At 42.9% G+C, this 24459-nt stretch overlaps 3 protein-coding genes across 6 annotated transcripts in view; all 3 read right to left on the bottom strand.

Moving 5' to 3' along the window:
- Positions 1-5484: 5484 nt before the first annotated feature.
- On the bottom strand, positions 5485-10416 carry cyp26a1 (cytochrome P450, family 26, subfamily A, polypeptide 1). Its single transcript, XM_080789964.1, has 7 exons — positions 10096-10416; positions 9416-9640; positions 8523-8804; positions 7875-8018; positions 7222-7356; positions 6913-7059; positions 5485-6511 (listed from the first exon to the last, which is right to left on the bottom strand). The coding sequence occupies exons 1-7, from the start codon at positions 10282-10284 to the stop codon at positions 6170-6172; spliced, it is 1464 nt and encodes a 487-aa protein (XP_080646090.1). The 5' UTR covers positions 10285-10416; the 3' UTR covers positions 5485-6169.
- A 6436-nt stretch (positions 10417-16852) lies between these two features.
- On the bottom strand, positions 16853-17422 carry LOC308332668 (Parkinson disease protein 7 homolog; the record flags this gene model as incomplete). The annotated part of the gene is given in 2 exon segments (XM_080788681.1): positions 16853-17005; positions 17009-17422. Coding segments are annotated over 2 exon segments (567 nt in total).
- Positions 17423-19741: 2319 nt separating this feature from the next.
- The window catches only part of exoc6 (exocyst complex component 6), a 77241-nt gene continuing 72523 nt past the window's right edge, over positions 19742-24459 (bottom strand). For all 4 annotated transcript variants that reach the window (XM_080788819.1, XM_080788820.1, XM_080788821.1 and 1 more), the window contains one exon: positions 19742-24459. This exon is cut by the window's right edge and continues 1251 nt beyond it. The gene's annotated coding sequence lies outside the window, so the exon portion shown is untranslated.

Here is a 24459-nt window from a genome sequence, read left to right as displayed (position 1 = left end):
AAGTTGCATTTCAGGTGACTTTTTCCCTTTTGAATTGTGTTTTTAGAAATAAAGTCCAGTCCGTAACACAATTCCTTTCCATTGAATATGGTGATTCTTAGGGTGAACACTTATCCAAATGTTTTACACCAGGGTTCCTGAACTTTGCTATGCAACACACTTTTCAATCTTATTAATTGATTTAGAAGTTTTATGTTTTGTTTTTATCTTGTTCTTTACTCTCCTTTCCAATTGCCCCCACGATGCCCCCTTGACACTTTCTTTGGCAATGTACTGCAAATGTATGTTTTCTCATGCCAGTAAAGATCCTCTGAATTGAATTGAAATTGAACCTGGATCAAAGGCCCTCTCCAGTCATGAAGACAGGGTGCTAATGCAATCAAAGCGGCCATCACCCTTCGGTGCTGAACTCTGGTCGACCTGTTGAACTTGTCAACAGGCACTCCTTACATTATGAATAATCACAGGGAGCTGCAAACGACCTCCCTAACGACCCAGTTAGTTGATCGTAATGAGCCCGCATATGGTTCTGCTGCTCCTCCATGGAAAGGCAGCCGATATCTCACATACGCGTTTGGGGTAATTAACATTCACATTGACTTGCCTTGACTTCTCCTCCACAGACGCTTTAAGCCAATTGACCCTCTCTCCTCTCAGCGACGCCAGCCGTCAGGCCGTATAGACGTCCATTGATTCTTAAGTGCATCCGGCCAATGGCCATTGATTTGGTCTGATTATGCGTTACGCCGGACCGTCAAAGGCCATTGACTTTTATTTGATAGGATTATTCCAGTGACTGACCCTGTCCCGTGATGATGAACAAGAAGTTCCTCAGGTCACGACTGACTGAGGTGGATGCGATTATCTGTGAGTTTGAAGTATTGAAGTACAGGGTGTCGGACTGTCGGTTCACCACATGAACCCTAGTGTCCCTATTCTGGGCATGTCATTATTGCCGAACATTTGGCGAAAATAGACGACCTACGAGCTAATATAGCGTGGCCACTGGCAGCAGTAAAAACATTTCACCACCAGCACTGAATGAAAACTTTATCAACTCCCATGAGAAACCTAGCCTACCAACTGAGCACAAGCAAACTATCCACAAATGTTAACACAGAGCCTTACCTACTGGTTTTGTCTGCAAATACACTATCTATCATAATGTATAACAATTAAATGACATTGAAACTTAGTATTTGCATAATGTCCTATAAAGACCATTACCATTTGCCTCCTCATTTCTCTCTCTCTCTCTCTCTCTCTCTCTCTCTCTCTCCCTCCCTCCCCCACCTCTCCATCCTTGCTTCTCAGATTTACTGTTCTGGGCAACAAGTGGCACAGTGTATTGCAAGTGGCTCCTGCAACAATACCGCTTCACTAGCTATTACATTGATTTACTCTGGAGCATGTTCAGGCCTGAGGATGTGAATAACAGCACGTTGGTTTCAAACCTCTTTCACTACCGTGTTGTAAATTCACTATAATGCTCACAAAAATGGGCTTTCGCCGCTCAAAGTTTTGTCTCTGCTGGGCGATGGCGGACAATGGAGGGAAGCAGACGCTCTTTAGAAGCAGGAGAGGAGGCAAAGTTCAGAAAAGTTCATTCACGTCGTTCGAGCGCTGGACGGGCAGGGATAGGACGGCCAGACATAAAGGTGTCAGCCACAATTTACTATTACAATTTGTGCATTTTAGCTGACACTCTTCTCCGGAGTGACTTACAATAACTGCAACAGTCATCCCATAATCACAAGTAGCCCGGTAATAAAGAAAGACCAAGGACAACAGTACAATGCTGAGACCTTGGTCTGGAACTGCGTGCAGGTGTAAATCAGGATGACACCAGAGGGACACACACAATGAGCCAGTCTGGCGCATCTGGCAGCATTGCTATGTTTGGCTTAAGAAAAGAAAAACACACATTTGCTCTTTATCTTCGAGTGAACTAATTTAGACATTAACCAACTTGAACCCTATAGCGTTCCTATTCTGGGATCAAACATTCAGCGAAAACAGTCGTGAAGTGATAACAAATATTCAAATGTTAACAAAATACCAACAATATTAACAGCTGGAAACGGCAACTCTTATCTATCTATCTATCTATCTATCTATTTAGTTATTTATGTTTTTAAATGGGTTTTTTGTGGCTTTTGCCTTTACTTTATATATTTTATGGAAGGACAGACAGTAGGCTGAAAGGAAATGGGGAGAGAGCCAAGGTGCCTGGACCACTGAGCCATGGCCCAGGCCCAGTTATTTATGTTTTTAAACATTTTCAATTTGACCAGAAGTGCTTGTTAGGTTAGGGCAAACTAGATGAAAGGGTCCATTTAGGACCTGCCTCTAACCAGGAGGACATCAGAGCATGGGGTCAAATAGTTACCTTTGTTTGTTTGTTTGCTTTAGCCTTGGCGGTGTTTGCCACACATTGCGTCAGTACAGAGTGCATGCACCTCAAGATAGTCACAAAAAAAAGGAAATTTGCTATATTTCCGTGTGCCTGTCTAAGTGTCATGACAGCCCGCCTGACCCTGCATCTAAATAGAAAATCACTGAACTGAGTGGTGCGGTTGCACCACTCAAAAACAACCACTTTCAGCTTGTCCCCATTTTGGTGAAGTATAGGGCAGTGGTTCTCCACCAGTGGTCCTTGAGGGGGTTCCAGGTAGTCCCCAGCTAAATGATGGAGAGTTGGTAACCAAATGGACCCTTATTAGATATCTAACTCTTGAGAGTGTAAAATTAAGAGCTAAATTATTGTTAAACATCTCCATTACAAGTCTACACAATTAGAGAATGTAGATTTTTTTTTATTTTGATCAATGTTTGCCTGTTATCTCTCCTATGGTACCAACATCAATACAGCATGGAATTGTGGACAAAATCTTATCCAACGACAACAAAAATATTCTTTGGTTTTGGGTCTGAGAGGCTAAATGTCATCAAATGGTGGACTGTGGCTCAAATGGGGCTTTGATCTGAAAAGTGTTGAAAATTGTGACGCTAACATGAATCCTTGGTCATAACATTATTCTAATCATTATCACAGCTTGTTTATTGCCACCGAAACATGACTTCATCTGATTCCTTCTCGCAGGATAGCTGTCTCCAGTGCAGATGATCTGTCAGTCTTGGGTTTTATGATCTAACCATTTGGAGTTGGCTATGGCCCTGGAGAGCTTCACTTGACCTTTGTGTGGTCTCTTTGTTTTCTCTGCCCCTCCAATCGGTACAGATTCTCTGCCAACCCCCTGCTCCCTCAGGAAGAAAAGCTCTGCCTGCTTTGCATTAAGCCCCCCCCCCCCCCCCCCCCCTCTGGTTTCTTCTTTCATTAGATACACCTTCAGTGTATTGACCCCCATTGATTGACCTGAAAGGGCAGAGCATCCCTGCCCCGCCCAAACCTTGTATGTTATCGTTTAAGGAACTAAAGGAAAAGCTGGCTGATGTTTTTGCATGGATTACAATGAGTTGCGGACATGTTTAGTTAGCTTAATTCTGCTGTAATGCAATTTCCGACACATGGTACACCATGGACAATACCAGCTCTCCATTACAGTAGACATACTTATCTATTACATATTCATGTTTAGGGGCTCAACGATATATCGCTCCAGCATCGACATCGCAATGTACACATGTGCACAATGTATACATGTGCACAATGTACACATGTGCACAATGTACACATGTGCAGCTAAAGTAAGTCAAAGAAGGCCAGTAGTCACACATTTCTTGGTAGAAAACAAAAACTGGCAAGGTTCACATTTCTCATGATAAATGTGGAAGAACAGTCCATCTGATAAATAACATAATGGTTTAATGACTTCTTGGCAACTGGCCTTGTACGTACAATTACATTCAAGGTGCCAAGTTGAGTCAACTAGAATATTGAACAACAAAATGCTGGTTACTGTTTGTGCACGTACACACATTTTGCATAATTGTTGCTAAAGTTAATGCATTCTTTCCAAATTGAGAAAGATTGAACACGTGTTTCTAATCGGATGTATAAATCATCGGTCATGCCGTGTTATCTGCCTACCCAGCCCCAGGATCAATGCAATGCAGGTTGAACGAGTTCTCAACTCATATCACCTGCCATTGAACAAATGTAATGTAATGCGCGATCCATACAGGTCCCATACGATTTCTTTTTCTTAACCTTGAACTTGCAGGGGAAAAAAAGAAAACTCTCCCGGTTCTGCAAAGCACAAATGTCACCGGTGTATTGGCCTACTTTATCTGCCCAAGGTCCCTGTAATGCTGAGAGAGGACCCTTAAACTGAACTTATCTCTCTGAACTCTGTTTCACCCTCCCTGGCTTCTCTCTGCTCGTCTGCCAGGGTCATCAACCCGCCGCTTTGCTTTCTCTTCTCTTCTATATGGATTCCAGATTTCTTTGCTATTTTCCTTTTCCAACTTATTGATTCTGTAAGGATAATGGAATGTGTATGTATGTGTATGTGTATGTGTATGTGTGTGTGTGTGTGTGTGTGTGTGTGTGTGTGTGTGTGTGTGTGTGTGTGTGTGCGTGCGTGCGTGCATGCGTGTGTGTGCGTGCGCGTGCGTGCGTGCATGCGTGTGTGTGTGTGTGTGTGTGTGTGCTTGCGTGTGCGTGCGTCCAGGGCCAGAGACCACCCAGCAGGATTGTGTAGAGAGTAAATACATTAACTGTCATCAGCAAACATCTTTACCTGGTGTTCCCAAATAAACCCTACAGTTCATGACACGGTACTCTTCTCTTTATCTCTCTCTGTTGATCTCTGTTCAAACCTCACTTTAGTAACGATTCTCTGGTTTCAATTAAACCCTAATCTCTTTATTTGTGAGACGTGAGTTGTACCAATCCCCTCCCGCTGATAATGGCAATGAAAATGTTAATTTTCCTTTAAGAGTGAGATTTGGTTAATGTTTGATATTGAAAATGGGTTAAGTTCATGACCGGGCCAAAAGGGAGTGTTGTGACTTTGTTAAGCACACTATCTGTGCTCTGATCGAGGTCACTGATGGGTGATAGACTGGGGAAGCAACTCTGCATGACTCGGATCAGTTAAAAATACACAGCATCTGGCCCTCGTAAAACAGATTCTGTTCCCATTAAACTTGTTTCAGTGTTAATTGAGTCCCCCCAAAAAATTGACTTTTGCCTATGTTGGCGAGTTATAAGATTTAGTGAACCACATCAAATGTAAACTTTTATTGCTTTTAGGGGAGCTTAGGTCACTTTACACCTGGTTCCCATGTGTGTCGAACCCTGACCCTCCATTGCACACATGCAAAGACTTTAGTTGTACAGAAATAAGTTTAGGTCAAATGCATTTTTACAATGGAGCGGAAACACTTAATTTCATGCAACTTTGTCTCAGATTATTTGAAATTAAAGCATGTCCTTGTGTGTAAAGAACAGTAGCTAAATGGCCAGTCTCTTTGCAAATAATGATTGTTTCAACTGCCAAAACAAGAGTTTCATTCATTTTTCACAAAACATTTTATTAAATAAAAGGCCCATACAATAAAACAAGTCATTTAAATAAGTTGGGGTAAGATACAAAAAAAGCTATATAAACAGAATCTACAAAACAAATGTACATCCATCCCATAGATACACCTCTGGATTGATTGGAAAGTGTGCCATGACCATATATAGTGCCTCTCGTTTTGTTCGTTCGCATCTTAAAAAAAAGAAAAACATGATATATATACACAGTATATATACACAAATCTGCAGCATTAACATATCAAAATATAAAATGTAATATGTATCATCTCATTCATCTACAACAATTCATATGTACAATTTGCTTTATGCCAAAAATTGACCAGTGTGGTTGTATTCACAGGAGTGAGCAGGATTTCATTTGTAACTTTTTGTAGCACAGAACAAATCTCTTTACGGTCTAAAAAGATAACTGTGGAATCAAATTTACTTATGAGATAAAAACAAATCCTGAATTTCTTGCTCCATGTGAATGCAGCCATGTGTGTTCCGTTTCCCAAATGTTGTCTACTTGTTCCCAAAACTATCTTAGTGCATCGTTTATACAGTACTTGATGCTTTGACTTTCAGTAAGATGGGAACTATTTTGCAAAGACTATTGGGGAAACAAAACAAAACGCACTACACTGCTCCTCCCCCCCCCCCCCACCACCCCCCACCTTTCTACGTGCGCACGAAGCTGGTGAACTTGGTCGGTAGATTGTCCACAGGGTAAACCGTAGGCCCCGTCTTCATGGTGGGGGGCCCGTTTAAAAGAGTCCAGTTAGACGCCATTACGACCTCCACCAGGAAGATCTTGAGAAGGACCTTGGCGAACTCCTTCCCCACGCACATCCTCGACCCCCCACCGAACGGAATATATTGGAACCTGGAGGACGAGTCTTCTGTGAGTTTGGTCATGAAGCGCTCTGGTTGGAACTCTTCCTTGTTGGGGAAGATCTCGGCCACATCATGGGTGTCGCAGATGCTGTAGATGACGTTCCACCCTTTAGGAATCTGGAAGCCCTTTAAGAACATAAGAATTAAAAAATCATTGTTAGCTTGTTGATCAGGCATTGTCTGAAGGTAGAGTTATACTGCGTATACTAGCCTACTTTATTGGAAATGACTTGCAATTCCCTGCCTCATAGAACCCACAGATTTTTTTTAATTGGGGGTGATATTTAATTTGCCCACTGGGAATTATCTAGCAAACATGGGTCTCTGGGGAGGACAGGGGGAATTATAGGTAGTTTTGGAGTGAAGATGTCGTGGAAAGACTACAGACTCACTGATGGTGGACAGACACTGTGGCTATGGCCAGGATCCGATCTGCGGCTGTTACATTAAAGGCCAGAGTTGACAACCAGCAGTCAACCTCCCCTCCTTGAATACAACAGGCATGGAGAAATGGTATTTCAACTTACGTTTAGTTCGAAGGTCTTGAGAGCCACTCTGAATCCCCCGGGGACGGGAGGGTTTATCCTCAGGGTCTCTTTGATGACACAGCCTGTATACTTTAACTGCTCCAGAGCCTCGATGTTGAGATTATCTAAGTGCATCCCCTGCTCCTCCTGGCAGGAAAGAGAGCGACAGACAAATCTATTACAGCCACGACAAAAATAACCAGATGGTTTGGGGCAAGTCAAAGAAGGTAAAGTGCATGCTTAATGTACAGTATGTTTGCCAGTGAAGCTAAGGAAATACGGATTCAACTATTGGTTTAGTCTGGTTACCTTGTCCATAATCTCTTGTCTCAATTTGTCCATGACTTCAGGGTTCAATCCCAGGAACATAATCAGAGAGGTAGCTGTGCTGGCTGTGGTCTCGTGGCCTCCAAACAGCAGCTCAGTGGCAGACTCCTTAATGGCCTGGGGACAGATCAATGAAGACGTACAGGTTAGTTTAAACTTAAAGGACCTTAAACACCCTGACCCATTAAGAAAGGGGGGAATAAATTACATAAATACATAGCTGTGTTCAGTTATGGCCAATTTTATTTCAAATTCATCTTATGACTGTTGTATCTCAACTGAAAAATGTGTAATTTGTAATACACAGTACACACCCATCAAGTCTACACCAAAAATATGTTTTGCTCTTAGAGAGGCCACACAAATCTTAGTGTCATTTAAATTTTCTCGAAAATTGAAATGACACTAAGATTTGTCTCAAAGACAAATCCTTGACTAGTAAATTACATTCAGATTAGTGCAAATCATACTATATGCAACCGGTTTCAGCTAACATACTGTAAAATCGTATACACTATGTTAATTTTCAGCAAATATGGGTCCTGTACGCTAAAGTAAGTCAATAGAACTACTTTATTGATCCCAGAGGGCAACTTGAAACCCACAGTTTGATTACATCATGAACGTGTGTTTACCTGCATGCTAAAGGGCTCCCCGCTCTTCCTGCTGTTGTCTATAAGCTGCTGCAGAGCATCAATGGGTTTGGTCTCAGACTCTTGTAACTTCTTCTTAATGTTCTCCTCGATCTTAGCATGGATGAAGTTCCTCGCCTTGAGTCCCTGGAGGAGATGAGGAATGGGAGAGGAGGGGGAGCGGGTGACAGAGTGAGCCGATTGTCTATACAATACTGTGATAAAAATACATAAAACATAATGCAACTCAAGTTCTAGTTGTTGGTACTTCATTCACTAATGTATTGATTGATTTCAAAATGATTGATTTCACACAATGAACAGTTCATCTGACCACCATCATCCATTAACAGTTTCATTTGCTGCGCCTTTGCCATCATGCCCCATTTAGTTAGTTCTGACAATTCTGACATTCATGGTGTCGTTCATTCACCGGTCAACCCATCCAAGTATCCATAGATGAACCATTTCAGTGAGCCTCATCCCATAACAAATTACGGAAATAGCCAATCTACAAGCCCATACAATGTGTTGCATTGCAAGGCATTGTGAGCTGTGTAGATCTGCCATTACCAAATGTGTCTAGAACATTCATTTTTTTTCCAATTTAAATATTAATGAGTAAAAATAATAGAATGCATTAATTCTTACCCTGTACAGTCCACTGAAAGGCACGTCAATGGGAAGAGAGAAGAGATTCTTGATCATCTCCTGGAAGGCTTCGACCAGCTGCTGCTCGTCAGTCTTAATCTGTTCTGGAGCGAAACCGAGCAGGATCCTCATGGCTATGCGGAACATCAGACGCAACATCTCGGGGTAGACCAGCACGCCCGAGTCCCTCTGGAGCCAGTCCTGCACCGCCGCGCGCACCTCCTCCCGAATGACGGGGATGTAGTTCTCCAGCGCGTCCCGGGAAAAGGCTCTCATGATGGCCTGAGAGGAAAGGAGGTGGAAAGAGGGAGAGACTACATTTAAATTTCCATCTACACAGCCAGCTGCATCCTCAGCGTGATCGGGCGTATATACATTTGGTAATTTCATAAGAAAATTAAGACAGATTTAACCGTGCGTAATGGCTTTCGTGCTAATTTTTGTTTCATTTCCATTCTTGCTCGCAGTGCAAGACTGCAGAACACATTCTCAAAAATAACTTTTTTTGCCTATAGCCTACTAATGCCAAACATTACGCACGCAAACAACTAGCTATAATTCCGATGCGCATGTGACAGGCATATTCAAATCTAATATAATCAATAAAATGTTGTGCTTGTTGATTTAATTAAATCTATCAGGTTGTGCATTGACAGTTAATTGCGTTTCTAATTGGTTCGAGACATGTTCTGAATTGATTTGAATCGGTCCACGCGTAATGGCACGACGATGCATTCTTGGAAGCGTGGGTCAGTAAAACTCTTAAAACACATTTATTATTTGTTCCACGAGGACAAAAAACCCGAAACAAGACACTTGACATTACATCGTTATCAACGGCAATCCGTTTTAAACGTGAACGCCTAAACGCACAGATCGATGTATGCCCATACCTTTTTCTTGCTCTTGTGCAGGGCGCCGTGCACATTCGAGAGCGTGTCCGAGCCCAGGATGGTGCGCACGGAGGCTGGCCACTGCACCGACACCAGCCGGTGTTCACCCAGCAGAATGTGCCTGACGTTGTCCGCTCCGGTCACTCGCACCGTGGGGTTACCGAACAGGTGGGTCCGGTAGATGTAACCGTACTTCTCCCGTTTCATCCGCAGGAACTTTCTCCTCTGGAACCAATGAGACCAAGTCGTTCGATTAGAAAAATGGCCAAATGGAATATTGAAAACAAGAGTCGTCATATTTTTTTTGTCTTAATTGGCTAGCCGATACGTTCACCATTTATAGGCTACACCTGCGACAGCGATATAAAATGTACAGGCGTGTGCAACAGGTTGGACTTCAGATATAATTCGATTTAGAACTGTGGAAGGCCAAAACAGGATTTATATGATCATGTTTTCACCTGCGGCTGTGATTAACCTTCCCGTAAGGTAGGCGTTTACGCACCATACGTGCCATTTTGTGATGGCAATAAATGACATGGCCTACTAATTTGTTTTATATAAATCAACCCCTGCCAGGTAAATTGTTCTAGCCCGGCACATCCAGGTGATATACACGCTCCTTTTTGAAGTATTTTAAGCCAGTAGGCTATAATAATAATAATAAAAGATGAAATTACCTGGAGGATAAGCTGCAATGTCTCTCCAATGAAAGGTAAGCCCATGGATCCGGGAGGCAGAGGAGCTGAACAGCTCGGGTCTCTCCCTCTGATCATGTAAACTTCCCACAGTTTCACTGCCACTAAAAATAGCAAGACGGGAAGCACGATAGTGCACAGAAATGTGGCAAGCAGCGCGCTTAGAGCCATTCTGTGGAGGAGTCTGTCCAACAACACGGCGCGTCTAGTTCTCAAAAAAAGTATTTCTAGAGAGCGATAGTAGAGAGCGCACAGACAGACAGTTCAGGTGAGTGTGTGTGTGTGTGTGTGTGGCGAGGTAAGGCGTTTGTTTGCTACTGAGGGCTAAAGGGTGTTGATCCACGGCTTTTATAGGCTCCCACGGGGTCTGTCGGCAGCCTGTTACCTTCTCGCTCCCTCAGATAAATTAGTTCACACAAAGTTCATCTTTAATTGTGGGTGTCACTTGGCCCCGCCCCCTACAGGCTCTCTAGCTGCCTGGCCGGGAGCCACTAGGAGGAGAGGAGCGCGTCAAACCTCTCTCTCTCTCTCTTTCCCTCTCTCTTGGCTTGTTTTGCACCATTTGTTTTAATCCCTACCTCCTGTTGCATCGAGACAATCCCTGGCACATTTCACTGTGAAAAGGTGATGATTCCCCCCCCCCCCCACACGCACCCTCCCTCCCCCGACACAATGGACCGCATCCCAAGGCTCTTTTGTTGGGGAATTCTCGGCTAGTTTACACACTCATTACCGCGGCTTTTTAATCCCCGGTTGTAGGATAAGAAGTATATAGCCAGGCCTAATGCCCGGGGCGAGCTTTAATTGAAAAGTAAAGCACATTATCAACTAAAAATGTAAAAAAAAAAAGAGAATGTCTTAATCCCTCATTAGTTTACCCCCCTTCTCCCAGTCTGTCTCAATGGGTTCATTCAAAGTTAAAGTTGTAATTAATTAAAGATAACACATTTTCTTCCTACGACACACTATAATCATGCGTTTGGATCAAAACATTGCCCCGCTCACCTCCGTCAGCGGGCGTGTGGAAGTTGGAACAGAGACTAGTATTTACTTGTCTTATATGATTTGACTATATGAAATGAAATTTAAGTAGGGTTGCCTGCACTCAGGTTGCCCTTCATTGTAAATCTAGAGCAGGTTTCTCAAAGTGGGGTCCGGGGACTTGAGAGGCTTCCAGAGGGGTCCCCATGCAGCACAATTTAGTTAATATATATAGCACCAAAATCAGTTTTTACTTTTTTGACTATACTTTCACATGAATATTGTATGGGGGTCTGTCCACAGTCCATTCCCTGCCTGGGGGTCCCCATGCACCAAATACATAAGTACGGCCAAATGCATAGCCTACATTTCACGTGACAAAGTTTGAACTACGCAGTGTAGCCGCTACACATATGCTAATAGTTCAAACGTTATACACTGTAGCCTATCTATAAAACTACACAAACGCGTGCATGCGCGTCTCCTGCAGTGACACGCTCCTCGATGCTCACGTCTGTATAATAAAAATTGTATCTGCGCGCAGCGAGTTCAACTTTGGGTCAGTATAATAATACCCCCCCCCCCCCCCCACCCCACACACACACACACACACACACACACACACACACACACACACACACACGCACACACACACAGACCATAGACACAGACACGCGCACTGACTGAACAAGCCAATGAAAGCAAGGTTATTCACAGGCTAACGCCGCATGAAAAGTAAACAGTTGAAATTGCGCTCAACTTGTCACCAGTCACCACATCCTCTCTCTCTCTCTCTCTCTCTCTGCGTTTGGACTGACTGTTGTCTTTTACGACCCGCCATAACGTCAGGACCTGTGGTGCCGCCGTGTGTGCGCGCGCACGCGCGTGCGTGCGTGTGCAACAGGGCAGCAGGCTGCAGGCAGGGCCAATCCGTCAGTCACACTGAGACAGTTTGGCTCCTGCTTTTACAACAACACATTACATCTCTCTCTCTCTTTCTCATATATCCCTCTGTTTCTCTCCTCCTGTCCTCCACCTTCCCCCTCTCTCTCCCTCCCTCCCTCTCTCTCTTCCCCTCTCCGGGACCCCTGCTCTGAGGAGGGTGCCCCCAGATTCACCCCGCGGTGAACGGTGTTGCTCATGTGCTCCTCTCTCTGTGAACTAAATAATTGTCATTACCGCCATGGGTCACATTAACGCCGGCTTGAAAGTGGCCAAAAGCTTAAAATAGACTGTTGCTCAGAGATAGATATAGGCATATAGAGATAGATATATAGGCATATAGATAGAGATAGATATATAGGCATATAGATAGAGATAGATATAGGCATATGGGCTATATAGATACTAGACAGACAGACATGAGGATGGATAACAAGTTCAATTAATGCTATAGCTGGATTGATAGCTAGATGGATAGATAGATGGATGATTAATTGATTGATTTTCCATAGACAACAGCGCCATAATAAATCTGATAAAACTCCGTTTGAGTGAAACAATAACACCCACCTGGTGCACATATGCGCTCCATCGCAACCTGAACGTGTGAAACACTATTCCCTGGTTCACACACACACACACACACACACACACACACACACACACACACAACACACACGCGCGCGCGCGCGCGCGCACACACAGGACAGAGAGTTGAAGGGAAGTTCAAGTGTATAGAAGAGACAGACTATCATATGTTTATTGGCCGTTCTCACGAAATGCAATAAACGCCCGATTGACTTTCAGCCAATCAGAGGCCGACAACTGCTTCAGGGCTCTAATAGCATATCTGCATATCTGTCGATCAGTCAACTCGACCTCCTATCTACATATGTCCAAAACAAAAAAAAGCCCGACAGCAACGGTATTCTACAAATTATTGTATTTTTTGTGCATTTTGGGATCAGTTTCTGCATTTATTTGGATCCACTACTTCAACTTCAAATTACATAAACTCATTTGTCTTTTCTTGTTGCTATAGCTGCAGCTTTTTAATGTTTTGTTTGCTGAGATGATAATAGCTGCGCATGACTCCCAGTCCCCATGGTATAACAATACAGGCAGCCAGCCACTATAAGGAAAACAAAACGCTTTGATTATGAGTTGTCGTTCAGTCAGAGGCGCATTGCGTCACATCTCTCTGATTGAACAGCAATAGCAGCAGCGCTTTACGCACAGCCAAATATGGACACCTGTGATTTTCCTACCGCGTCCCTTCCATTGAGAAGCGCGCGCGCATGTGAGAGACCGATAGATCCTATAGTTGATAGTAGTAGGCCTACACTACACAGAGTGCTCAGTCAGCATTAAAGCTCCCGTCCCGTCACGTGTGTGTGTGTGTGTGTGTGTGTGTTTTCTCTGTCACCGTTCGTTCGTTCGCGAGCGTTGACCCGCTGGTGACCCGCAGCAACACGCGCACCGTGACATCTCGGTGAACTCTCCGTGCGCTACCCATGCAGCCAAGTTCACTGACACTGTCCTCCACCGCGCGCGCGCGCGCACACACACACACACACACACACACACACACACACACACACACACACACACACACACACACACACACACACACACACACACGGGGGCAGAGGCAGTAAGTGATTGCATATAGTGAAACTTGTTATCAGTCAGAGTTTAAAATACTCAATGTTAAATATACACAATCACCTATATCAAATAAACATACAGACACATAGCAAATAGATTAAACTGGTGCATACCATGCATGCATGCAGGACCTTATACAGTAATTTCATAATCATTATTGTTTTTGCTAATGAATGATAGTGAAATCAATTTGTATAGTGAGATTGTACAAATGGAACCAAATCCAAATGGACCAATATGTCTCAATTTGTATAGCCTACAATCTCAGTCTCACAGTTACAAATTGATAAATTAACCGAGGACTTTACTATATATGTAGGACTACAGAGTCAGACAAGATTTGAAGGCAGCTGAGTGAGTGATTGTTGAGAAATTGTGACTAACAGTAACAGCCAACATGTTGATTGTCTCGGCAGGTATAACTAATTATAGGCCTACCAAACATAAATCTTATCACATATTTTCATGTGATCACCGCTCTATCACTAGCAGACATAAATCCATCATCACGCATACCTCTGGTTAGCATATACTGGAAACATGGCAACCCAACTTCTCCAGGCCATGTAACACCTGCCTGTACCTTTATATTATGAATCAACAACAGAACAATTATTCAGTGGTAGAAATAGTATTACCTTTTTTTTTTTTTAACTTAAGTGAAAGTATCAATACTGCAATGTAAAATACTCTGTTACAAGTAAAAGTCAGGTATTCAAAAGTGTACCTACAGTGTACTGTTCTCAGGGTGTCGTCCGTGACACAAATCAACAGCCAGCCAAACTCAGTCCAATAAAAGTCAGGATTCATCTCAGTTTGCCTTTATTGAGATGCCGGTGGTCAACTTTCATAAACAACGAGTGAAACTGTAAAAATAGAAAACATAAAATACACAATCAGCTCAATAACATAAGATAACCTAAGCACATGCTAGGCTAAGCATTCAGTAGTTTGCAATTAAAACATTAACACTCTACCTCACATAATTTAAGGCAAGCAATCAATCATTAAACATATTAAGCATCCCATGTAATAAAACAAAACAACTCTCAGATTAAGCTTACAAACATGAGTCAAGGCAATTGTACACAAACAAACTTACAAGAGATGGTTTCAAGCCAAAAACAAAGAATGACAGTAGCAGCTTCTGTGTGTGTGTTTGCTCCTAGGCTGCTGGAGAACAACTGACTTCTGCTGTCCTGCACACCTGAAATTACTGAACCTCAATTGGCTGCACAATTGGCTCCTGATTACACATCAAAGCTAGGCTAAATGCACACACATTAGGGGGGTGTCAAACCTATCTAATATACTGAATAACTGGGACAGCACATACAGAATACAGAAAATGATTGGCATCGAAATTTACTTAAAGTACCAAAGTACTCCGTCGTTATGCAGAATGTCTCATTTCACAAGTTTTCAAATGTATGAAAATAGCAGATCTACAAGCTCACAGTTCGCCACCGGCCGGAGTGTGAAGTGCTTAATGTAGGCCAGGGGTGCCGACAATCCTTTGACTACTTTTAAAATGACCAGCTCAACAAGATCTACATAGCTAATATCTCCCTAAGGGGGCTTTGGAATAGCAGCGCTGGCGTTACATATTTAAATTACATATTTAAGAATGGAGAATTTACGTCATATGTGGACGAGCAAATCTGTATTTTTGTCCTACACAATCTCATTGACAATGAATGGATGATGTACGATAATAAGAGCGCCCCTCACTTCATACGGGTGTGATTTTTGGGTTCGATGCCGATCCTGATTTTGGAAAATAGCTGATCTACAAGCTCACAACACGCCGCAAAAACATGACCGTGATCGGACTGAAAGTTCTGGGCAATCAGGACACATGGGCTTAATTATGTTGGCGAAAACATTAAATGAGGGACGGACGATATATGGGCCTGGCTCTATTTCTTACAAGACCCGGTGGATCTGACTTGTGGTGCAAGTCTGATCAGCTCAAGGGTCGTCGGTCGGTCGGTCGATATCAGATCTATCTGTCTGTCTGACGGTCTGAACCTGCCTACCTAACATTAATGTAAGAATTTTTATAATTTTTTAATTTGATGTATGCTGACGAGAAGAGGGAGATGGAGGAAACAACGCTCTAGGGTCAACATGAGGTCAACTCTACGTGCCGACCCCCCCCCCCCCCCCCCCACACACAATTCAATTTCAATTCAAAGGGCACACACACACACACACACACACACAACACATATTATAAGTAACTCGCGACTACTTCAGTTGTAGTGTACTTGAAGTCTCCACCCCCCGTCTGTCTGTCTGTCTGTCTGTCTGCACTGCGGTATTGTTTGACTGGTTTGAAGTGAATGCAGGAGAGGTTTTATTGCCCGGTCAGAGTGTTTGATGTACTGCTACTAAAACACCGCAGCGCTTTTCTCACTTCCATTCACATGCAGGAAGGAGAGCATGTATGCAGGGGCCTGTAGGAGGAAGTGGCCTCAGGTTAGAGAGCCACCACCACCTCTCTTATTCTGTCACCTCCCTGCCACCAATTAACCCCTTGAACCCTGCAGCGGCCAGCAGTCCTTATTCCGGGAAAAACTTTCACAGAAAATACTACTAAATAGCAGATCAACAAGCTCACAACGCGTTGCAACGTAACGCTTTGCAACGTTACGCGTTGTTGTATAATGTATAGTATAATATAGAGGCCTAAGGGTTGAGGTTGACCCCATGGCCCCTATCGTCCCTATTCTGTGGGATGCGAACATTCAGCATGAGTAGCTGGTCTAGACCGGCTTCTTCGGAGTAGAGGGAGAAAGAGGAGGGGGCCGAGTATAGACCTCAATGAAGTATATATACAGTATTAAGGGGTTAAAGTGGTTAAACTGTGGCAAAGCGTCTGAAATGATGTCTCCTTAGGCCTTTGAGGAAAATAAATGTCCAAAACCAATTTGTTAAAGATGGTAAAATGTATGGTTCCAAATTTGGGCAAGCTTTCAGCTCGATCTGACCACATTGGAAGTTAAAATTTAAATACTTCAGAGTAAATCTGGCACTCATCTGAGATTAGAACACACACACACACACACACACACACACACACACACACACACACACACACACACACACACACACACAGAAGCTCTTCACAGGGAATCAATCATCATCAGTCCTTCATCATCAGAGGTGCTTTGACTTCAGATGCGACCTCAGCCCCCATGAGCTCTTCTACGATGGTTAGAGCAAATTCTAAACTGGTCCCTGGCCCGCGGCTGGTGATGTAATGGCCGTCTTTCTGTACTCGAGCCTCTGAATATTTCTAGTGGTCTCCGGCCATCATCCTTTCCTTCATGGCAGGGTGGGTGGTGACTGTGCTGCCGTAGCCGATGCCATGTGCCAGGAGAGCAGTGGGTCCTGCACAGATGGCAGCAATCAGGGCTTTCCTGCCATCTTGATCTCTCAGTATCTCCTTCACGACAGGAGACTGTGCCAGATTCTGAGCCCCCGCCTTCCCCCCCGGGAGAAGGACCACGTCATACGGACCCTGTTTGCTGGCCTCCTCCAGGCTGGCATCTGGACAGATGACAACATTTCTGCTGCACTGAACTGGCTGTTTGCCTGTCAATCCTGCCACTGTCACAGCGATCCCGGCTCTGCGCATGACGTCCACAGGAATAACAGTTTCCATCTCCTCTGCACCTGTTGATAAAATTACTAATGCTGTCTTGCACGCCATGGTAGAGAAGTGGTAAATGTGACTGTCAGGTGCGAAGGTGTGGAGAGTGGCTTGTTGCACACTACCGGATATATTGGTGCAGCGGCACAAACATCAGTCAAAGCTTAGCCAATTGTTGGTTTGGGTTCGGATCTGTCTAATATTGCAAATTGACCATAGCAACCAAACCCCAGTCCAGGCGGAGTCTCAGTCAGTCAGTCAGTCAGTCAGTCAGTCAGTCTGTCTGTCTTCAGTCAGTCAGTCAGTCAGTCAGTCAGTCAGTCAGTCAGTCAGTCAGTCAGTCTGTCTGTCTTCAGTCAGTCAGTCTGTCTATCTGTATGTCTGTCTTTTATTTTGTGTGGTGGTCACTTGTTAACTCCAGTTAGGACTATTATATTGTGTGGTGGTCACATGTTACACATGTAACAGGAAGCAGGATCTAATTAGGAAGTTGCTTCATTTGTTGATTGTGAGAACATAATCAGAAATCCCCTTTAATCCTTTGTTTCTCCTGCTGGTCCATGGCACTGTCAGTAAAGCTGTGTTTCCAAGGGATATACTAGTATTTCAAGTATGTACTATGTAGTAGCCCTGTCTACCTATAAAGGCTTTTAAACTTAATCCTTGCTTAGAGTGTGCTTGAAGTTTGCCTGTTTCCATGTGTTATCCCCTCTTCATTTACCATCATGTGGTGTACATACAGGTGTTTGTCTGGGGGAACAAACTGAAATAGTCCATATGCAGGCTGACAGTCAGGCTAATTGAACTCTCTACTCTGGACACGTGTGAGTGTGTGTGTGTGTGTGTGTGTGTGTGTGTGTGTGTGTGTGTGTGTGTGCGTGCGTGTGCGTGCGTGCGTCGTGCGTGTGTGTCTCGCTCTCTCACTTAACTTGCTTACTTCTCCCCGGACACTGTATTGATAGCGCCCACTATTCTTAATAGTTAGGATGCGTAAATACAGAACATGAAAATCATGTACTAATGTACAGTGACAAATACCCCCAAAAACAACAACCTTATTCTATGGTGTCCAAAAGAAAAGGTCTACTAAGTGTTTTGTTACGAACGTACTGTACTATGACGTCAAAAAAAGAGGAGAAGGCCATACTATATATGGCATCAAAACAACGACATACTATAGCGTCGGAGAGAAAAAAGTAGGCTGCTGGCGCCCGGTCATTATGGAGCTCTCTAAAGGTCTCTCGCCTCATTACCTCGCAGGCGACAGGGATCCTCGTGTGACCTCACATTGAAATGCTGACCTGGGGCAAAGTTCAACGCACTGTTTCGTTTGTGTGTTTGTGTGGGACGAGGCAGGTTGAGCAAGATGCAAGGTGACAGATCATTGTGAGCCCTTATTGCGTTTAGGCAGCGAGGGCTTCGTGCAGCGCTGATGGAGGAAGTACTCAAAACTTGAGGTCAGGAACGTTCCTGACCTGATGGAGACCTGTGCTCCAAGGAGCACTGTTTCTAGTTCTATAGTCTATACAGTATGTATTTATTGTTTGCATCGTATGTTGTTACTTAAAGCAGAGGGAAGACTGAGGGAGGCAGCATGGTGGCCAGGCAGCATATGTGATCTATTAAGGTTGTGGGTTCAAATATTGCTGCTCTTTACTGTGAAGCATGTTCAACAGACTAACAGCAAGCATCTACACTTAGAAGCACTAAAGGAACGTGTTTAAATGTGTGGAGGCGCCGTAGGCAAGCGGGTCAATTGTGATACCTCTGTGACCACTGCAAACATATTGATTCAATCTTTTACCCCCCGCTAAAGCTCTGTAGTGGATTTTTGATAGTAATCATTGCTATGTGTAACTCATATGATATGAGCCAGAGCATATGAGGCTACTAGAAATGTGATTTAGAGGTGTAGTTGCATGTTGTTCCCACCGCAGGGCGCAATACTTTCTCTACAAATGCAGAAACCGCATCCTGTTCTTTAATTTTCACTTCCTTTGACAACACCGACATACATACATACATATTGGCCGGTGGACAACACCGACATACATACATACATAATACATACCCAGCCGATCGCAATACTTGCAGGCTCAGCTTCCGCAAGTAATGACCTGGTAAAATGTGTATGTGTGAATACTTTCAGGGTTCTCAAAGTGGGGTCCAAGGACCCCCAGGGGACATTGAGGGGGTTCCAGGTGGTCCCCAGCTAATTGTGTCAAGGCTACTTACTTACTACTGCTGCTTATTCCCTTAAGACTAAGGTTGTTTTTAAAGAATTAGAGCAAACGATTGAGTGAACACATTGTTTTAATTACAGCACACAAAATGAAAAATGAGAATCAGGAAAAATGACATCTCAGTTAAAGGTGGTTTATTCAAAAACATTGTAGGTGCTAAAGGAACAATTCAACACACAACTCAAAATTCATATCATCTCTGTTCATTCTCTGCGGAGGGCAAAGGAAAACTGTACAGTACATGACATTTTGACCACATGAAGACTTGGTTGCCTACAAGGAGACTTGAATGCTTCATTTAGTTCATTACTATTTCTGTTCATTATTATTATTTCTGTTGACATCCTGAATAGTGCAGAAGACCGTGAAAATGACAATGTGCTGCTTCTGCTTGCACTGTGGATGCAGAAATGGCAATAGATGGGGAAGTCACAGAACAAGTTAAAGGAATAAAGAAATTGGCAGACAGGTCTCCTTGAACGCCATGGTTGCTCTCGATGAACATAAAGAGAAATGTGAGTAGTTGGTTATGTAGTCAATGTAATGTTTGTGTCATGTGGTAGTCTCGCGTAGGCATGCAAACAACTATTCCACAATCTCTGAATCCTAGTTTACATCTCCCAAAATCAGATTAGCGGAAGCTCTGTTCAGTGTGGAGGCTTCAATTACGCTTTATCGCTTAATCACGAAGAGAGCTTCTGTGCTCGACTGTTGCCTCACACAATTTTCAATGCTTCCGGTCATAGTCTGGCCACGCGAGATAGCCATGTGGTGACGTCACGTGACACATTATGAACAATTTGGTAAGACTTTGCAGGAAGTGTGAGCTTCAAAAGGTAGGAAAAGGCCCAATTTGGCTAGCCAGTTAAGTTAACCTCCCCATTCCTACCCCCACAAAGTATGGACACTAGTGTCATTTCACAGAAAGAACATCTCTCATTAAGGAAAGTGCATGACATGACTAACCCCACGAGTACGAACACTCAAAATGTAATTCCAAATCATGCTTTTAACCACTTAAACCCTATACATCATTGACCAGGGTCCCGCATGAGTCATACTTGCCCCCCCCCCCCCCCCCTCCCCTCTGTGCCGTGCTATGAGCCTGTAGATCTGCTATTTTTCAATAGCTAAAGTATAACATAATGCTTAAAACACCAAAAGGGGTTCCCGTCCAGAATGGGTTAATGGACATAGGGGAAGACAAATAGGTTCAGGTCCGGCAGGGCCATCACGTTAGTCATTTTATGAAGTTTCCTGAATGATGGATTTTATTTTCTGTGTTTTAGATGCATCCCTGCATCTGTCCATGTCAAGCCCAAGAGCTTCAGGTTCATTCATCTACTGTAGTGGTTCTCATAGAGGGCATATTTATTTAAATGTAATATGTTCTATCTTAGCATTAACATTGTTTCGGTGTACAGCAGGTGATAGCCAAGTGACGCCTGCTGATTTCACCTGGACTCTACTATCAGGTACAATATTATCTCCACAACATGAAAAGCAAGAAAACAAAGATGGGAACAATTATTATATATTTGTTTGCATTGGGAGGCACATCCCAAATGATTAGGACCATAATGGTAGTTCATTCACATTGGAATGTCATTGAGGGTTTATGCTAGTATATGGTACATAGCATTCCTGTTTCAGCCATGCAAGTGAGTGGAGACAAACCGGGCCTGAAACTTTTAGCTCACTACCATTCACTTAACTGTGTTTGACAAGAAAGTGACAAACTGAAAATCAAATTCATATTAATTATTACACATTTACTTTCGTAGTTGAGGGACGGTGCATATCACAGTATCAACCTCCACCATTTTTTGTAGCAGACAAACTGCGGTATCGTTTTCTTTACAAAATATGGAGTATGTACAATGGCATTTACAAGTTACTATTTAATAATAAAAAAGGCAAAACAATTCAAATAAAGGGAACAAAATTAACTTAAATAATATTCTTCATCTTCAGTGCAAAAATGCTGTTTAAAGTATAACAGACCCAAAATATAACAGCATAAAACATGATTTATAAAATGTTTTGCCATCTGAAGTTAATAGAAGAATCAGCCTGCAAGTGAGGCTGGAAATGGACCAGTTTTGTATTATTGCTGTGTATTGTATGTTGAGTATGAGATTCCAAAGCTTTGTTTTACCCTGAGGAACAAAAATACACATTTGGGGATGCAATTTATCAAACTGTTAGATATAGGTATATATTGCCTAAACTTAAGTAATCTGGCGTTTTCTCTTACTTTGGGTAGGTTACAGTAATTATACATAATAGGACTGTTATGTTTAAGGGTATAATGTACCCCGTTTATGACATAAGAGGAATGGAATTGCGATTGATTCGTGAGAGTTTTGACACTTCCAACCAATCTCTACACAGCAAAATTCTCAATTTTAATGTAACACTGAGGCCAACAGAGTAGGCAGGGTGGTAAACTGGCACACTGAGCCAATAACTATTATGTTGTGAGGTTGTAGCTAGCATTTTTGTTATTTATTGAACGAACAAAGTATATCGTCTCTGTCAGGTGGAAACCTTGTATGTCCAAAACGGTTACTTTATAGGATTGAAATTCAAAAACAGCAAAAGTAGAATGCAGATCTACAAGTTGAAAACGCGTCACGTCTCATTTCAATCTTGTAGATGTACTACTTTTGATACTGTTGTGTGACAGTGTGACGCTGTAGTACGATTAAGTAGGGCAATCACTTATGGAAAATCACAAAAAGGTAGAATATGGAGATGAGGTTTCTGCCGACAACAACAATACGTGGTAAAATCTTTTACTATAATGAAACCTTGATGTCAACCATTGGGTGTGCCAGTAAAATTCCGGACAATCTGCTAGTTATACTGAGGATTGTACTGTGTAGAGTCATGCCTGTATGTCTGTCTACAGTATACAACCGTGGCCAGTTTGCTTTTGCTTGATCGTGCACACAGTGGCAGTGAAGACCCATTAGATGTTGAGTGTATAGATTAGTCAATGTTGCGAGGCAATCCAGCCATGCCAGGCTAGTTGCAGTCACAACTCTATATTTTGAATTGGTTCCTATTGCGACAAACTGGAGTCTTTCCCAGAAAGAATAATTAAGTGGACTGCAGCATTATGTTTTCCATGGGTCAAGCTGCCCCATCGGTCACTTTTTCTTAACGGCACTTCTGAAATTTGCCATCACTGGTTGTGTGACCAAAGGTGTGGCTAGTTCAGTGGTTTTAACAGGGAGCCTTTACACATCTAACCCTAGTTCAGTGGTTTTAACCTTTACAAATCTAACCCCAGATAAATATCAGAGGCCTCCTCATTCCCTTCCACTACTGAATTATACAGTGACTCAGACCAGAACCTCATAGAATCAGTGTGCAGAATTGACATTGCCATTCAAATACTTTTTACTGTGACAAATCGCAAAGGGTCTATTTTACTGGCATACAGTACATTGCAGAGACTTAAACGTTGCTATTTAAACCTTAGCCGGAAGTATCTATGGTGCAGACTAGTGTTGAACCATGGACCTTTCCATTCTACAGTATGTACATACTGTATTTCATTGTATGAAGTCTTTATGAATCAAACATCCTTCATTGTAGGGGTGGGGTTTAACTCAAAGCTGTGAGCTGAAGCTTCGAAGCATGCCATCTATATCTCTCTTAAAATGTCAATATGCAACAAACAAAAAACAGAAAAAAAGAAAGAACGAAGTTCAGGAGTTTTTTTTTTCAGTCAAAATGCAAAACAACTAAATATATACAATATACAACATAAATCATTTGTGTACATGTGCAATATAGGGTCCTCGTTTCAAAATAAAAAGACATTTCATTCATCTAGAATTATTGTACTATCAATACAATCTCTGAAGACAGTGACGTTCAAGGATGACACTATACAGTACTCAAGTCCTGGGTGGCACAGTGGTCAGAGAGATGTCCCTGGACCTGCTAGTAGGGGTGTGACATACATACGCTAGAATATTGGGTTCATTATCTCCACATGAATTGGATATTCTAAAAGTACAGGTCCATACCTGGGGATGCGTCTGTTGCTTAACGTTTTTCTCAATTATTGTCAACATCAATCTTCATCTCGCTGGGGTGGAATATGAGTTAACGCTGCAAATGTGCTCTTATTTTGAAAGGCGCAAACTTGTATGTTAGGCCGACAGGAAGTAGTTCCAGCGGATATGCTGCTAGCTTGTTGCAAGCGATGTTAATTGCATTAACTGTAGTCCCGGTTTCCAAAAGGTGTCATTTCCGGTTCCGGTTTAGTTTCCTGCAGCTTCGCTTGATTGGCACGGCAGCAAAGTTAAACCGGAAGCACATCTGCTACCATGCCAAACAAGCAAAATGACAGGAAATTGAACTGGAAAAAACTGGGACTACTGTTCTGCACAGAGCAATCAATCTGGGGGGGGGAAAGATAGCGGATGTCCGCCCGTTCACTCTCCTTCAGGCCTCCTCTTCCGGTGTTGTTTACATTCCTACTAACAACAAACTACACCTTGTTACAGGAGTTGCTTACAGATTCAGCTGCAGAGCTCTAAAGCTGTCTTGAGAGATTAGACAGCAATAAACACGTTAAACTACAGTGTGTATATTTGAGATTATCATGATGCTATATCACTGTGATATTTATATGAAAGGCTATTGACTAGCTGCTATAGTGGATTAACAATACTAGGAGTTGTGTCAAAGGCAAGTCTGTGTTACTACACATGGACACGGATAACAATTACCTTTTCTTCCGTCTCTAGTACGATACGCATCGCCACGGATTTATAGCGCAACATTTCGTGGCATGATATTTCGTCCCACCCCTACTCGTTAGCCTAACAGATG

The sequence above is a fragment of the Protomyctophum bolini genome (genome assembly GCF_963924005.1).
Source record: "Protomyctophum bolini genome assembly, chromosome: 18".
Lineage (NCBI taxonomy): Eukaryota > Metazoa > Chordata > Actinopteri > Myctophiformes > Myctophidae > Protomyctophum > Protomyctophum bolini.
The sequence above is the reverse complement of the archived record's forward strand: the minus strand, read 5'-3'. Positions and strand labels throughout refer to the sequence as shown.

Bases quoted from the DNA above. Each gene is read 5' to 3' on its own strand.
- cyp26a1 (XM_080789964.1), bottom strand. From the start codon at position 10,284: ATGGCTCTAAGCGCGCTGCTTGCCACATTTCTGTGCACTATCGTGCTT. The intron at 7,060-7,221 runs GTAACCAGACTA...CTTTCCTGCCAG, and splicing joins GACAAGAGATTATGGACAAG to GAGGAGCAGGGGATGCACTT. The intron at 6,512-6,912 runs GTAAGTTGAAAT...ATGTTCTTAAAG, and splicing joins TCAAGACCTTCGAACTAAAC to GGCTTCCAGATTCCTAAAGG.